This window comes from Micromesistius poutassou (genome assembly GCF_964030765.1).
Source record: "Micromesistius poutassou genome assembly, chromosome: 16".
NCBI classification, from domain to species: Eukaryota; Metazoa; Chordata; class Actinopteri; order Gadiformes; family Gadidae; genus Micromesistius; species Micromesistius poutassou.
The window spans coordinates 11,526,996-11,543,368 of record NC_140286.1 but is presented as its reverse complement, the minus strand read 5'-3'; the positions used below and the strand labels follow the sequence as shown (position 1 = coordinate 11,543,368).

The 16,373-nt window shown below is 49.1% G+C and overlaps 1 protein-coding gene across 6 annotated transcripts in view; it reads left to right on the top strand.

The window, feature by feature from the left end:
- Positions 1-16,373, top strand: part of kmt2cb (lysine (K)-specific methyltransferase 2Cb) — a 78,877-nt gene that overhangs the window by 49,927 nt on the left and 12,577 nt on the right. For 5 of the 6 annotated variants that reach the window (XM_084481305.1, XM_084481304.1, XM_084481303.1 and 2 more), the window contains 12 exons: positions 255-2,231; positions 2,341-2,654; positions 2,848-4,475; positions 4,575-4,710; positions 5,067-5,133; positions 6,232-6,292; positions 6,434-6,666; positions 6,872-8,749; positions 11,683-11,877; positions 13,551-13,715; positions 15,238-15,367; positions 16,111-16,258. In XM_084481305.1, coding sequence (XP_084337431.1) covers positions 255-2,231; positions 2,341-2,654; positions 2,848-4,475; positions 4,575-4,710; positions 5,067-5,133; positions 6,232-6,292; positions 6,434-6,666; positions 6,872-8,749; positions 11,683-11,877; positions 13,551-13,715; positions 15,238-15,367; positions 16,111-16,258 — 6,932 coding nt within the window. The remainder of the gene's footprint in view (positions 1-254; positions 2,232-2,340; positions 2,655-2,847; positions 4,476-4,574; positions 4,711-5,066; positions 5,134-6,231; positions 6,293-6,433; positions 6,667-6,871; positions 8,750-11,682; positions 11,878-13,550; positions 13,716-15,237; positions 15,368-16,110; positions 16,259-16,373) is intronic. The other variant, XM_084481302.1, reaches the window with a different exon arrangement.

Genomic DNA, 16,373 nt, shown 5'->3' with positions numbered 1-16,373 from the left:
ATTAGGGCTGTATTGATCAACTTCCCAACATGTAGAGAGCGGGTCTGGTTCTTTGTGTTATGTAGGTTAGCATCTGTTGTACTAATAGGGGAGTGGAACAACCCAGAGTGGAATTTTCCTTTAAGAAAAGCCCATCTAAACGACTGCACTAACAAACACATAGTCTTATCCACTCTATCCGTTTTGTTATTTCATTTTCCACGCCAAAACCTAACTGAAATCTAATCACCCTTCTTGCTCTGTCTCTGTGCCAGCAAATGAGGCAGAAGAGCAAACAGCAAGCCAAGATCGAAGCCACCCAGAAACTGGAACAAGTGAAGAACGAACAGCTCCAGCAGCAGCAGCAGCAGCAGTCAGGCAGCCAGTCCGAGGGAGACGGCAACAACAGCGGCAACCAGAGCCCTGCCTCTCAGCCCAGCAATGGCAGCATGTCCCCCATGCAGCCGCTCAATTCGAAAGACGGATTTGCTCGGCCCCAGCTTCCAGGGACCCCAACCGGGGGGACCCCCGAGGATGTTTTCCTGCGGCCCCCTCCACCGCCTCCATCAGGGCCGTCCTCGCAGCCCCAGTCACCGCAGGTGTTCTCGCCGGGCTCCTCCGGCTCCAGACCCTCCTCCCCCTGGGACCCGTATGCCAAGATGGTGGGCACGCCCAGGCCACCCAACCTGGGGACGAACGCTTGTCGCAGAATCCCCATGGAGTCTGGGAAGTCGCCGACCTCTCTGATGGAGCAGCAGGACCGAGGGAGACCCTCCCCTGCTCATGAGTCCTTTGGCTCGCCTACGTCTATGAACAATGACCCCTATGCCAAGCCTCCTGATACCCCCAGGCCTGCCGGGGATATGGACCCTTTCCTGAAGCCCATGGGTCCTCCAAGGCCCAGCCAGATGGCGCAGGGGAGACCGCCCATGGGCTCTCCAGGTAGAGATCCTTACTCCAGGCCCATGATCCGGAACGAGGCCTATCAGCGCATGGCCCAAAACAGAATGATCCTGTCTGACCCTTACTCGCGGCCTCTGCTAGCACCCATGCCCGGCAGCAATGAGTCCGGATCAGTCGGGCTGTTCAAAGCCCCCATGCCACCCCCTCAGCCTCAGGACCCCTTTAACCGACCAGGCCTACACCCCTCGGACAGATTCGCTCAAAGTCAGCAGAACGATCCCTATGCTCAGCCTCCGCACACCCCCAGACCATCTGGAGGGGATCAATCCTTCACCAGCCCCCCTAGAATGGGCCAGCACCACCTTCAGGGCCATCCCTTTGTGCAGCCCGGACCAATGGCACACATGTCTCGAAATCCTTATGCCCACGCACCTTCGACGCCTCGGCCTGACCACTACACGTACGATCCCTTTGCTCAGTCGCCCGGTCCGAGCAAATCAGCCGTGGACCCTTACTCGCAACCACCGGGCACACCTCGACCCAGCATGGATGGAAATGGCCAGTCTCGCCCGTTCTTTGAGGCGTTTGCACGGCCGCCTGGCACGCCACGCCCGCACGACAACTACGGCCAGTCGAGCACCATGGCCAGCCCGTCCTCTGACCCGTACTCTCCGGTCCCCTCCCGCTCGGCCGGGATGAACCAATACGTCCATCAGTCTCACCCCTCGCAGAAGATGTCTCCTTCTCACGCCATGGACCCTTATGCCCAGGCACCGAGCACCCCGCGACCCACCATGGGAGAGAGGTTCCCAAAATCCCCCGGTAGCCAGAGATTGACCATGGACATGTATTCTACCAACCCCGGACAGCAAAGACCAGGGGGAGGCGAAATGTTTCCCCAACCTGGGGTGCAAAGGACTATGATGAACGACATCTACCCCCAACCGCCCGGGACCCCACGCTCCATCATGGGTCCCGATGGGATGAACAGACCGCGGCAGGGGCCAATGGGAAACCACCAGGACCCCTTCTCGCCACCTCAAGGCAGGATGCAGGAGTCTTTCCAACATCCGGGCTCCCAAACACCGAAACATCCCAGCCTTCAAGAAGACTGCTTTACTCAGTCGCCGTCACAAAGACCCAATCAGACCCCTGTCCATGACCCATTTGAACAGGGCCCAATGACTCCTAGACCAATGCCAGAGAGAATGGAAATGAAGGATCAGGCTATTGCTGGAAACGGTGGACCCGGAGCACAAGACTCGGGCCATATTCATCCCCATCTGCAGATGCCAGGCTCTGAGGTTCAGAGTGTTCCTCTGGCTGACAGTGAGGAACGGCTCAGACAGGTATTTGGTTATTAACCTTTTGCATTGTATACACAATCTCATTTTGCAAAGTGACCTGCCAGTCTTGGAAAATATTTACAAATAAATGTTTGTTTGGTTATATTTACAGCGGCAGCGTATTCGAGAACTGCTGCTCAAACAACAGCAACAGAGGAGTATAATTCGACAAGAGCGGGGCCCTCATGACACGACCGGCAGCATGCCCCCTGGAGCACCGCGACCGTGGCCACAGGAGGGTCTTGGGCAGCCGGGCGAGATGTTCAACAGACCCCCTCCACCCTATCCAGGACAGGGACCAATGAGAGGACCAATGAGATACTCAGGTCCTTTCCCAGGAGATCACCGTGGCCCTTTCCCCAATGAGGGGCAGATTCCCAGGGGCATGCATCCCGGGGATCCTAATATGAGACACCAAGGACCAAGGTTGGTGCTGAGATTAGTCAAATTACTCGATGTTGTTATTTCTAGATGTATAATTGAAGTTATTGACTTCAGTCAAGTTCCCCAGATAGAACAGCTAGTTTGCAAGAGTCTTTTGATTCCTGATAACCTCTAAACATGAGGGAATGATACATACAGTTTGACCCTAACTTTGGCGGCAATGTTGTTCTTTCAGGTTTGCATTTCCACAAGGTGGGCCTGGTTCACACGGAGGTCAGGAATTCTTCCCCAGAGGTCCCCATCAAATGCAGGACATCCCACCTCAGATGAGAAGGCCTGTGTCGGGGGACATGGCCAAGTCCATGGGAGGTCCTATGGGCATGCCCCAGCACTTTCCTCCCCGTGGGATGCCGGTGCAGCAGCACAACATAATGGGCCAGCCTTTCATTGAGCTGCGGCACAGAGCTGCAGAGAACCGGCTCCGCATGCCACCCTTTGCCCCTGGCGCCATGCCAGGGGGCAACATGGACCAAAGCATGCAGGTGCAGCGGCCCCCCGGCTTCCCTGGGGCCCCAGAGTTCAGGTTCCCCTCCAACCAGGGTCCCAGGATGATGGATCCCATGGGCGCTCAGGGCGGTCACGTCCAGCTGTCCTCCAGCATGGAGAATCTGAACCACCAGCAACACATGCAAGGGAACAACATGCCCAGGCAGTCCACATTGATGAGGTCAATGAGCCAGCCGGCTTCGAATGACTCCCACAATATGGCAGCAGCAATGATGATGGTCGCGCCCCCTCCTGGTAACAGCGAGAGTGTTACTCCCAGTGACGCTGTGGAAGAGAAACTAGACTCGGAGGAATCAGCCGTTAAGGACTTTGAGGACGTGGAGGTGAAAGACCTGGTGGATGCAGATCTGGAGAACCTAAACTTGGATCCGGAAGACGGCAAAGACCTAGACTTGGAGACCAACGACCTCCACCTCGAGGACTTGTTCAGCTCTGGCAAATTTGACATCATCGCCTACACGGACCCGGATCTTGATGACATCAAAAAGGACATGTTCAACGAGGAGCTGGATCTCAGTGACCCCATGGAGGATAACATGGACAGCGCCGAAGTCCAGAGGTCTTCTTCTGAGACGACGACGAAGAACAACAACAACAACAGCAGCAGCAGCGGTGCAGAGACCTCGTCGACTTCAACATCAGTCACCACAAAATCCGAGTCCTCCTCGGAGCAGAAGCAATCTGACGTGAAACAGGAAGCGGAAGGAAATCTGGGCTCCACCTCTTTGGCCGTCGCTCATGAAATCAAAACGGAGGGGAAGGACGGGCAGAAGTCCGCGGAGACCACTGACCAGCAAACCAACGGTGAGGTAATGGCTCCCAACCAGCAGGGAGTGCTGTCCGACTCCACCCCGGTGTTGTCCAGTCTGCTAATAAAGCAGCAGCCCACGGAGCAGTCATTGAACACCATGGCCGACTCTGTCAACCAAGGAGGCAACCTCATGTCCCAGCCCAACCAAGTCACCGACGCCCATCAGCATGGCTCCGGCCTCGCCATGGGCCAAGCACTATCGGACGCCACCGCGGCCGAAGCCTCCATGGCCGGGTTTGGAACCGACCCTCAGACGGGCATGGGTACGGGGCTGGAGCAGAGCACCCTGAGCCAGGCTCAGCAGGCCATGCTGAACCAGGCCCTGGCCCAGCAGTCGGGCCAGCAGTCGAGACCCCTGCTGCTGGAAGAGCAGCCCCTCCTCCTGCAGGACCTTCTGGACCAGGAGAGGCAGGAGCAACAGCAGCAGAGGCAGATGCAGGCCATGATACGACAGCGCTCCAGTGACTCCTTCTTCCCCAACATTGGTACAATTATAATCCACCGCAGTTTCTTCCAATAATGATAATGCACTTTTTCAAGGGGGTAGGGTATGCTCTATTTAAATACGTTTTTGTCTTTTCTAGGCTCAACAGTCGATGTTTTTGCTGATTTTGATGCCATCACAGACCCCATCATGAAGGCTAAAATGGTGGCCCTGAAAGGCATCAACAAAGTCATGGTGCAGAACAACATGGGAATGAGCCCAATCGTCATGAACAGGTAAGACATCTTCTTAATTTCAGTTATGCCTTAATGATGGCAAAGAAGATGACTATGATGACTTGATCATTTCAGATAAGATTTCAGCAAAAAATATAACTGCAGAATGGCTAAGGCTATTAATTTAAAGTGCATTAAATGTATAAAAAAATTCCATCTCAAAGTAATTGTTTGAGGAGCGCTTAGGGAAAAGCTGTTTTAATGCGTTCAGGGAAGGCTAAGTAAATGCTTATTTTAAACCACAGCAACTCGAATCGCATCATTCAAATCTGCACAGGTGCTGTACTTAAATGTCCCTGTTTCCCATACTTGCAAGCTCACTTGTTGGACGTTATATGCAATGTCTTCTGTCAAAGGTTTCCTCCTGGTGCGGTACCACACTGTCCTGAAGCCGCCCCCATCCCACCACAGGTGGTCGGACAGGTACTTAAAACACAACTCAATCACTGCTTTCACACATGGACGTGCATCCGTCTGTTCTCCGTCTATTCTACGGAGGTGCCGTATATGTGAATGACATATCCTGATGTTGGACCTCCTCAAAAAATACTACCCCCGAGGTAGTATGTTCTGTGGAGGAAATGCTAATTACCTTATATGTGAATGAGCAGTAGGATGTCGGCATTTCACACCAGTTGAGTGGGCGTGTTGATGACGCTTCAGTCTACGTTTGCATGTCATTGAGTGGCACCCGCACCCTAATCGATAATTAGCCTATTGCCTTTTGTTCGCTGAATGGTTTAAAAAATATTTTTATTATTATTTTACACCTTTCCTGCTGTCGGCTCCCAGACCATAGTCGAGGAGCACAGAAGCGATGTTCCGCTCCGTCGATTCTCTCGGGAGTAACACCATTCACTTTGACCGGCAGTGGGTCTGCTTATAGGTTTGAATATGGTCGGAATGAAGCGGCCACCGATTATTGACAGGCTGTGTACTTTATTCTTAGTTTCACTAACTTTACAGTAGGGCCTACATGTTTGCACAGACACAACCGGACTCGTTCATTACTTCACTAAACTGACACACGCTACCGCTCGCTCTCCTCACTCGTCCACTCACACACACACACTGCCATTCTCGCGCACACACATGCGCTACTCTCCTAACAATTATTATTGACAAGTTTGCTCAACATTATAGGGTCCCATCCTTCCACTCCCTGTTTTCTCAGTTAAACACAGAAATCAACTACAATTGTCCCAGTGTTTGTTAGATGTGAAATTAAGCCAAAAAAGACGCTCTCTTCCTCCGGTAACGCAGTCGTTCGAGACGCCTTTCTTGTTCGTCGTTTCTTCTATTTGTCTGTAACTCATGCTCCAATCTTTCATCGATCGATGCGGATGTTGTGGATACAACGGAATATATGCATCGCTGCAGCAACATTTAACATGATCGCGATGAGTTCTGCCCGTTTTGCTTGCGTGCTGTCTGCGGTCAAACCAAAACAAACCCGATCCCGTCTCTTGCGACCCTAAAGTCTTCAATTAAATAACCTCTTCTTTCTCTGTTCTGTTGCAGGATGGAAAACTGACCCAAGTAGCCAGGCCTAACCCTCCAAACTTTGGACCGGGCTTCGTCAGTAAGTTCTCCCTCATTATCGCACCAAACTTTTCACAGCCTGTGAGGTCTTCAAACTCCCCCGAGGACTCTTGCTTACCAACAGCCTCCTTCCCCTTCTCTCCCTTCTCTCCCTCCTCTCCCTTCTCTCCTCCCCCCCCAGACACGGCTCAGAGGGCCCAGTACGAGGAGTGGCTGCAAGAGACCCAGCAGCTGCTCCAGATGCAGCAGAAGTTCCTGGAGGAGAAGATAGGAGCCCACCGTAAGTCCAAGAAGGCGCTGTCAGCCAAGCAGAGGACTGCGAAGAAGGCAGGCCGGGACTTTCCTGAGGAGGATGCTGAGCAGCTGAAACATGTCACAGAGCAACAAGGGGTGGTGCAGAAACAACTGGAGCAGGTCCTTCCATCCCCTTTTAATGTCATTTGATAAGAAAAAGTTAACAATACAATGAATAGATTTTTTTTTTCTTTTATAATGTTAATTACCCATTTTCCTATGTTTGTGTCGTTTTTATTTCTTACATGATATATCATTGTGTTTTATTTATCATGTCTTGTCGTCACATCGTCTGACTGACCACTGCCATCATGTCTGATTTCAGATCCGTAAGCAGCAGAAGGAGCACGCTGAGCTGATCGAGGAGTACCGGGTCAAACAGCAGCAGAACAACATGCCCCCCACCATGGGGCCGACGATGGGGCCGGGCATACCAGGGCCCATGCAGGGCCCGGCCGGCATGGTGCCCGGTGGGCCCCCCATGGCCCCGCCCACCATGAACACCATGATGCCCATGCAGCTTCACCCGGGCCTGCCCAACGCCCCTACACGCATGCCCGGTGGACCGCCTCCCGGCTGGCACCCCGGAGCCCCCATGCCCATGGCCGGGCCCGGTATGCCACCCATGATGCCTCCCCAGGTGCCCATGGGCAATCAAGGACAGCCTCATCCCATGCCGATGGTCAACATGCCACAGCGGCCCCAGCAGATGCCCCAGCAGATGCCCCAGCAGATGCCCCAGCAGATGCCCCAGCAGATGCCCCAGCAAATGCCCCAGCAGATGCCCCAGCAGATGCCCCAGCAGATGCCCCAGCAGATGCCCCAGCAAATGCCCCAGCAGATGCCCCAGCAGATGCCCCAGCAAATGCCCCAGCAAATGCCCCAGCAGATGCCCCAGCAGATGCCCCAGCAGATGCCTGTGGATCCCCAACCCCCACCATCACCACAGGCACCGCCAGGCGGGCTGAAGCCAGCACCTTCCAGCGGGCTCAAGTTTGACGACAACAATCCGTTCAGTGAGGGCTTCCAGGAGCGGGAGAGGAGAGAGCGGCTGAGGGAGCAGCAGGAGCGGCAGCGGGTGCAGCTCATGCAAGAGGTGGAGCGGCAGAGAGCCCTGAAACAACGCATCGAGATGGAACAGCAAGGCATGATGGGACCAGAGGGCAACATGGTGCCGCTCTCGCAGATGCCCTTCTTCAACGCGGAGCTTCCGCAGGACTTCATGCAGGCTCAGAGGCCCCCACACCAGCAGCAGCTGGGCCCCATGTTCCCCCAGCAGCAGCCAATGCAGCCTGGCATGGGATCCCCGCCGGGAGGGTTCATGCAGGGCGATAGGAGGGCTATGATGGCTAATGGATTGATGCCACAGGATCACATGGGTCCTGGCTTCGGGCCCGATAACATGGCCCTACAGGGGGGGAACTTCCACCAGGGTCCGCCCCGACCCCGCCGCTTCAGCGGCCCCGGGATGATGCCCCAGATGCCAGGTGAAGGTCCTCCGTTCGGCGGGGACATGTCCACGCCCCTGCCGTCCAACTACCCCGGCTCGGGCCAGTCTTTAATCCAGCTCTACTCCAACATCATCCCCGACGAAAAGGGCAAGAAGAAGAGGAACCGCAAGAAGAAGAAGGACGAGGACGCAGACTCGGTCAAGACGCCCTCCACGCCGCACTCGGACCTCACGGCCCCGCTCACCCCCTGCGTCTCGGACACCTCCTCCACGCCAACCAGGAGCACCCACCCGTTTGGGGATCAGGACCTCTCCAGGTCGCCCTTGATGGGCTCCGCCACCCCCAGCCACTCTGAGCTGGAGAGGCAGCTGTCCGGGGGCGCTGCGGGCCTGCAGGCTCTCCACGCCGAGGCGGCCCGGGCTCAGGCCCAGGAGCAGGAGAGGATCCTCAGCAACATCAAGCTGGAGCAGATGGAGGCCAGCGAGTGCCACGGCCAGCCGGGCTCCGGGATGGGCTCAGTGAAGGAGGAGGGGAACAAAGGCGGGGTGTCGCCCTTTGCCGCCGCACTGAGCCCCGCCAACAACAAGGGCGAGGCGGGCAACGAGCTGCTCAAGCACCTCCTGAAGAACAAGAACACGCCCCCGCCGGGCCTCCCCCACCAGCGCTCGGAGGAGAGCCTGCGCTCCGAGGAGGAGGAGCCCACAGACTGCAAGGCGCTGCTGCTCAGGCAGAGCTCCATAGACAGCAACGGGGTGAGTTTGTCCTCTGGTTTGGTATTTTCTTCAGAGGCAAAGAGAGAGAGTGAGAGAGAGAGAGCAGAGTGAGCTATAGGGTTGAAGCCAGCCAAGGGAGTCGAAAACACTCAGTGACTCATATAGGGGCTGTGGCGGCGGGGGGGAGGGGGGGTAGGCATGTCAACCGGTTGAATCCCTGACTCATAGCTCTGCTGGTTCGTGGATGAGTCATCCGCTGCCTCTCTGAACCGTTTTTTTAATCACACTTGTCAATCATCGGTAGGGCTGTCAACAAATATTCTAAATTTGAATATATATTTGAATAGTTTTTAAAAACAGACATTTGAAGGTGAAAATTAATATTTGAATGTGGAAAAACACACACCCGCGGCAGTCGCAGCGTGGATTCAGCTGAATCACTGAATCACTGAATGAAGCCTGCCATATTTGGGACAAGAGTTGGGACCTTAAGTTGCTTGCACAAAACTCTTGATCAGCACTCAGCAGAGAGAGTGAGGGGGAGAGAGAGAAAAAAAGAGAGCGAGTGAGTGAGCGAGAGTGAGGTCTGCGGTCTTGGCCATTAGTTCATTAGGGACCGAGCCAAACTTGGCAAGGACCCTATTGAAACCCTCATGATTATTATTATTCTTCTTCTTATTTTCCCTCATCTTCGACTGCATTTTTCCCCCCCTGAACATATTCTAAAACTCAATTTTTCTTGGTGCATTTTGTGGGACTGGTGAAAAATTTGATATTCTAGCCCTCAAATTCACATTCGCCCCTAGGTGGCGCTATACCAACTATGCCAAAATTTCAACGTTTGCACAAGCATAACTCGTCACCGGTTGGACCTAAACTCATGAAACTTTGCACACATATGCAAATCCTCATAATGAACAAATTTGCAGATACTAACTTAGCACTTCCGGTAGCCAGATTTCCCGCCATTTTGAATTTAGTTAAAAACAGTAAATTCCCCAAGGATCCCAGGTTTTTCGACTTTGACATAAATCCTTTGGCACATATCATCTATGGCCCATTATCTTCAATCTGACATAAGGATTAGTCTGTAGGATAAATTTCAAAGTACCCATGAGCCATTGAGTTCAAAAAGCGGTGTGTTTTTCACCCCAAAAATAGTAAATTACACATATCTACATTAATTGTACTCCTATGGTGTTGGACCTCTCTACTAAAGTTGTTCAGAATCAAATTCTGAACAAGATTAATTCAACATTTTTTCAAATGGGGCGTGGCTTCGAAATGGGCGTGGCCTGTTACTAAAATAGCCACAGTTCATAGACGCAATGTTTGATTTGAGCACGACCAACTCAATGGCCGTTAGGTCCCAAAGTTCTAACTGCTCAATTAAAATTAAGTCGATTTAAAAAACAACATGGCCGCCAGAGGCTCAAAATCACTCTGCGGACACCGTAATAGTTATGAATATGAAATTCACAGGACACGTGTAAACTGATGCCGATAGCTCACATACCAAAATTCGTGTTTCTATTTTTTGTAGCGCCCCCTACAGGAACTTTAAAATGCAGCCCCTACGTCACATTTCACCAATATGTATGAAACTCAGTATTCACGTACAATGTGCCCATACCTACAGAAAAGCCTCTTGGACCCATGCCCCAAACTCCACAGGAAGTCGGCTATTTGCATTTCTAATTTTCACTTTTGGCGGCCATTTTGAATTTTTTTCACTTTTTTGCCTTGTATTTGAATGAACTCCTCCTAGGGAATTTATCGGATCTGCTTCAAAATTGGTCAGTACAGTCAATAAATGGTGCCGAACCAACGCCGTGCTATTTGTGACTGTACGTTGAAGGGCGTGTCCTTGGCGTGCCGTCAAAGTTGGCCATTTTTGAATTCCGTCGCCTTGTATTTGAACTAACTCCTCCTAGGGAATTTATCGAATCTGCTTCCAAATTGGTCAGTACAGTCATGAAATGGTGCTGAATAAACGCCGTGCTATTTGGGACTGTACGTTGAAGGGCGTGTCCGTGGCGTGATGTCAAAGTTGGCCATTTTGAATGGAATTTCACTTTTTCGCATTGTATTTGAACAAACTCCTCCTAGGGAATTTATCGCATCTGCTTCACAATTGGTTAGTACAGTCAAAAAATGGTGCTGAACCAACACCGTGCTATTTGTGACTGTACATTGAAGGGCGTGGCCGTGGCGTGCCGTCAAAGTTGGCCATTTTTGAATTCCGTCGCCTTGTATTTGAACTAACTCCTCCTAGGGAATTTATCGGATCATTGATGTAGGGTTAATAATGTTAGTTAAAGTTGTTACAACATGTAATTCAGTTAAATGTGGTCTTACATGTTAATGTCAAAACAATCAGTAGGACACCACAGGGCACCTCTGCTTCTACAGATTACATAAATTTGCGAATTTTTTTTAAAACTGCGCTTTTTTAAAACTGAGCGCAGTGATGAACGGGACCTCGTGCCGGCTTGCGGCTGCGTCACGTGCGGTCCTAACATGTGCACATCTTGCCAGCACACATGTTACGACGGCACGTGACGCGGCCGCAAGCCGGCGCGATTTTTTTTTAAAACTGCGCGCAGTGATGAACGGGACCTCGTAGTGGCGGCTGCAAGCCGGCGCGAGGTCCCGTTCATCACTGCGCGCAGTTTTAATTATTATTTTTTTTTCTGTAGGTAATATGTTGTAAATATGTTTAAACTTAAATAAACTACCTATACAAGTAGTTATGTCTTGTCGGTTAGTTAGTTATGTCCGGTTATTGACGTAATGCGCGTCATTGACATAATGCGCAAATATAGATATTTGAATAGTTTGAATATGTGTTTTTTTTAGAGCGAATATTCAAACGTCATTTTTGAGCAATGTTGACAGCCCTAATCATCGGCCTGTGTTTTTTGCTCTTCTGTAAAAACAACAATAACCCTGCGTCCCCTTCATTACCCCAGGCGTACTCCGATGGCCTCCCCGACCTCCCCGGGCCCCTGCACACGGAACAGGAGAAGAAGAAGGAGAAGAAGAAGAGGACGCCGAAGAGCGGGGAGAAGCTGCCGGCGTCGCGCTACAAGAAGAGGAAGAAGGAGGGGGAGGACCGGCAGCTGGCACACTCTGGCACCGACAGCGTCATGACACAGATCAAACAGGTGAACCACGCCTCCAGCCACATGACATCATCACCGGCAGCAGCTCAGATAGACAGGGGGCAGCACTAAGAGTGAGGGTTTCCTTTGTTGTTGTTTTATTTGGGGGGGGTTGGGGGTAATGGAAAATGCAGACCTTTGTGGATAACAATTTGGTATAGAATATTATTCAATGGAGAAATGAATTATATTCACATTGTAGTAGTGTTATATCGTTTGTGTTCTATTTTTAATGTTATTTATGATATTGTGATTGTATATTATTAAAAGTGCATTTTAAAGTATACAGTTCAAGACTACGGAGGTTAGTGTTTGTAATGAAACAATGTAAACTGAAGGTTTACAGGAAGTCAAATGACGGAAGGTCCAGTTTTGGTAGCTAGTACAGAACTAGCTGTAGTGGTACGCAAACAAGATACGATTATTTGTGTATTTCCTTCAGTAGGCCTCGATATTAATTAACATGACCAGCGTGTTTCCAGTGTCTGCCAGGCATCACCACGTAACAAGCATGGTGCTGTCATTATGAAAGTCGTAAAGCAAGGTATTAGTTCTAGTAGGGGAAGTGAAGGAGAATTACTATTAAGTAGGACCCCCGTCCTCCTCCCCTGTGCAGTGCTTATCAAATGATTTTATTTATTTCTTCTAAATAGAGAAGCAATTGCTGAATTTCATTAAGTACAGTTGAACACAAAACATCATAATTGATTTGCGTGTCCCACAAACGACCTGATTTTAATCAAAAGCACACAAAAGCTTGTAGATGTTTCCTGGCTGTTTTTGTTCCGCTCCAGAAAACATCCAGCAATGTGAAACCAAGCAAAATAAAAAAAAGAAGGGCATCTTGAAAACAGACTTCTTACATGTAAATCCCCTACATTACGTCGGAGGTAATTGTTGAATGGAAATGTACCGGCTTTGTCTAACCAACAGGCTTCAGTCAATAATTCCGCTGTAAATACTGTAGAATTGGAGACAAAGACATTAAGGGCTTTCGTCTTGAGTGTAAGGAGATTGGATAACTGCAAATCTATTTGGTGCAATTTGTGTACACACATTTTGAACCACTTGTTTAAAAAAAAAGGAAGGAGAATTGGAAATGGAGCAATTTTAAGAGCGATTTGCAGAAAAGGCATGTCACTGCAAACATTTGTGCAGCCTATTTCCCAAATACCAAAAGAACAGGGCGGTCAGCACAGCTTATCTGGGTTCACAACTTACCGTATGCTTCCTGGTAAATAAAGTGTTTTCATGTTGGTGGACCACATGCTTGGGTCGTATGCACATACTTTCTCAGAGACGGTATATCTTCAATGGAACAAGACTTGGCTCATAGCTCATGCCATTAGAGCAAAACGTCTCAAAACAGCATGTGGCAAAATAATGGGAAGAAAAGCATCACGCCATCATGCTCTTTTGCAAGTCACTCTTCAGGGGTTCCTGCGATGTGTTGTTATTGTTGTTTGTTCGTATTGAGCTTGACACGGCATCGGATGTATGGCTTTATCGCGCTCTTCTATCACATCACACCACCGCACCTTCACCGTCTCACCCACGCCCGACATAAAGGCGCTTTTCAACTGATTGTGCAGCTAATGGAGCAGGCGCGACTTCCCTTGAAGGAGAGCGTCTCGCTCATACGACCCCGGTGCTAATGTCTCCATCTCGCGTTGCAGCAGCTGTCCATGCTGCCCCTGATGGAGCCCCTGATTGGGGTCAACCTGGCCCACTTTGCCCCCTACGGCAGCAGCCAGCTGAACGGGGAGAGCCTGCTCTCGGGGGCCTTCGGCAGCGCCTCGCTGGACGGCGTGTCCGACTACTACTCCCAGCTGGCCTACAAGGTAAAGAGGGCTTGCGTCCCTACGGGGTGACAGGCGTCCCGCGGTGACCCCAGAGAAAGGGGAGGGTCTCCGCTGAGGTGGCGTCAGTCAAAGAGCAGCGGGGGGGGGTGAGCGTCGGTGAGGCCTTGGGAGTTCAGCTGAAAACGTTGACCTTGATTATGAGCTGCACACGTGTATTAGTCTGTGGCTTAACTAGCAAGTGAAGGCAACAACACGTGTAATTGGCAGTCTGCTTCAAGGGGCAACCGCTGGCGAGAACACCTGGATTATTTTGGTACTGCTTCTTTCATTCATATTGCTGAAGCAGCTTGCATATGATGGTCAAGGTATTTCTCTGTAACCCCAGAATCTATAGCAGAGACAGGTTAACATTGTGTTATTAATATGGTTTCTATAGCAGAGACAGGTTAACATTGTGTTATTAATATGGTATCTATAGAAGACAGATTAACATAGTTATTGATATATCTATAGTAGAGACAGGTTAACATTGTGTTATTAATATGGTATCTATAGCAGAGACAGGTTAACATTGTGTTATTAATATGGTATCTATAGAAGACAGATTAACATAGTTATTGATATATCTATAGTAGAGACAGGTTAACATTGTGCTATTAATATGTCTATAGCAGAGACAGGTTAACATTGTGTTATTAATGTCTATAGCAGAGACAGGTTAACATTGTTATTAATATGTCTATAGCAGAGACAGGTTAACATTGTTATTAATATGTCTATAGCAGAGACAGGTTAACATTGTGTTATTAATGTCTATAGCAGAGACAGGTTAACATTGTTATTAATATGATTTATATAGCAGAGACAGGTTAACATTGTTATTAATATGATTTCTATAGCAGAGACAGGTTAACATTGTTATTAATATGTCTATAGCAGAGACAGGTTAACATTGTTATTAATATGATTTATATAGCAGAGACAGGTTAACATTGTTATTAATATGATTTCTATAGCAGAGACAGGTTAACATTGTTATTGATATGATTTCTATAGCAGAGACAGGTTAACATTGTTATTGATATGATTTCTATAGCAGAGACAGGTTAACATTGTTATTAATATGTCTATAGCAGAGACAGGTTAACATTGTTATTGATATGATTTCTATAGCAGAGACAGGTTAACATTGTTATTAATATGTCTATAGCAGAGACAGGTTAACATTGTTATTAATATGATATCTATAGCAGAGACAGGTTAACATTGTTATTAATATGATATCTATAGCAGAGACAGGTTAACATTGTTATTAATATGTCTATAGCAGAGACAGGTTAACATTGTTATTAATATGTCTATAGCAGAGACAGGTTAACATTGTTATTAATATGATTTTTATAGCAGAGACAGGTTAACATTGTTATTGATATGATATATATAGCAGAGACAGGTTAACATTGTTATTAATATGTCTATAGCAGAGACAGGTTAACATTGTTATTAATATGATATCTATAGCAGAGACAGGTTAACATTGTTATTAATATGATATCTACAGCAGAGCAACCTGAGCAACCCGCCCACGCCCCCGGCTTCCCTCCCTCCGACTCCGCCTCCAGTCAACCGCCAGAAGATGATCAATGGCTTCGCCACAACAGAGGAGCTGGCCAGCAAGGCCGCTGCCATGGGTATGCATTAGATCCATAATACTAACCCTCCATGGAAGTCACTGCATAACAACAGAACGTACAGCAGAAAAATTCAAACAGCAGAACCACATGGGCTGCTCTAAGAGGGGACTGTGTAGTTCCTTTTAGGTCCAGCTCCTTTGGTCAATTATGTTTCTCTGTGAGATCCTCTAAATTATGGAACCAATTGCCAGTGGAGATTAGAAATTGCACCTCCAACCTTAAATTCATGCACCGTCTTAAGGACTGGCTTTTAAGCAATCAAAAATGTAAACACACTTGATGGTAACACCTTGATGGTATTTAGGCTGAGTGCATGTTTGTCTGTTTCTATGTATTGTTGTAGCTCTCCAGTCTCACCCATGGTGGTTTATATGAATGGTTGTATGGTTATGTTTTAATGGAGTCTATTGGCATCATGTTATACTGTTCTTATCTGTTGCTGTGTGTATTCTTTAATGTGTTTTTACGTTTTAGCCATCATGTGCCTAGCTTAATCTTCTTGCCAAAGGACTACAGTTGAAAATTAGCCTGCTGGCTAACACTGGCACATTTACAGAAATGTAAATGAATGTGCACTGTCCAAATAAATTAAATTAAAACAGTTTTTGGCCCAAAATATAAAAATGCTTTATTAGATGATTGTTGGAGATGCAATATTTTACAGCATAAGTGAGGTGGTTTTTAGTTCTTAAAAAAAAAAGCGAAACGCTAACAATTATCTGTGTGCCTTTTCCACCCAGTGTCTAAAGGCCTGGTCCCCAAGCCCCTCCACGTCCAGTTCAGAGCGGAGGAGGACCTGCTTGCTCGGGCCATCGCTCAAGGCCCCAAGACCGTGGACGTCCCCGCCTCCCTGCCCACCCCCCCTCACAACAACCAGGAGGAGCTCAGGTAACCCCCCCCCCTGACCCGGGCGGACCCACTGGAACATTACATTACCGCGTTTATCCTTATTCTATTCTATTCTAGATTCACTTCAACTAATAGAATATGGCGTTGTGCATTT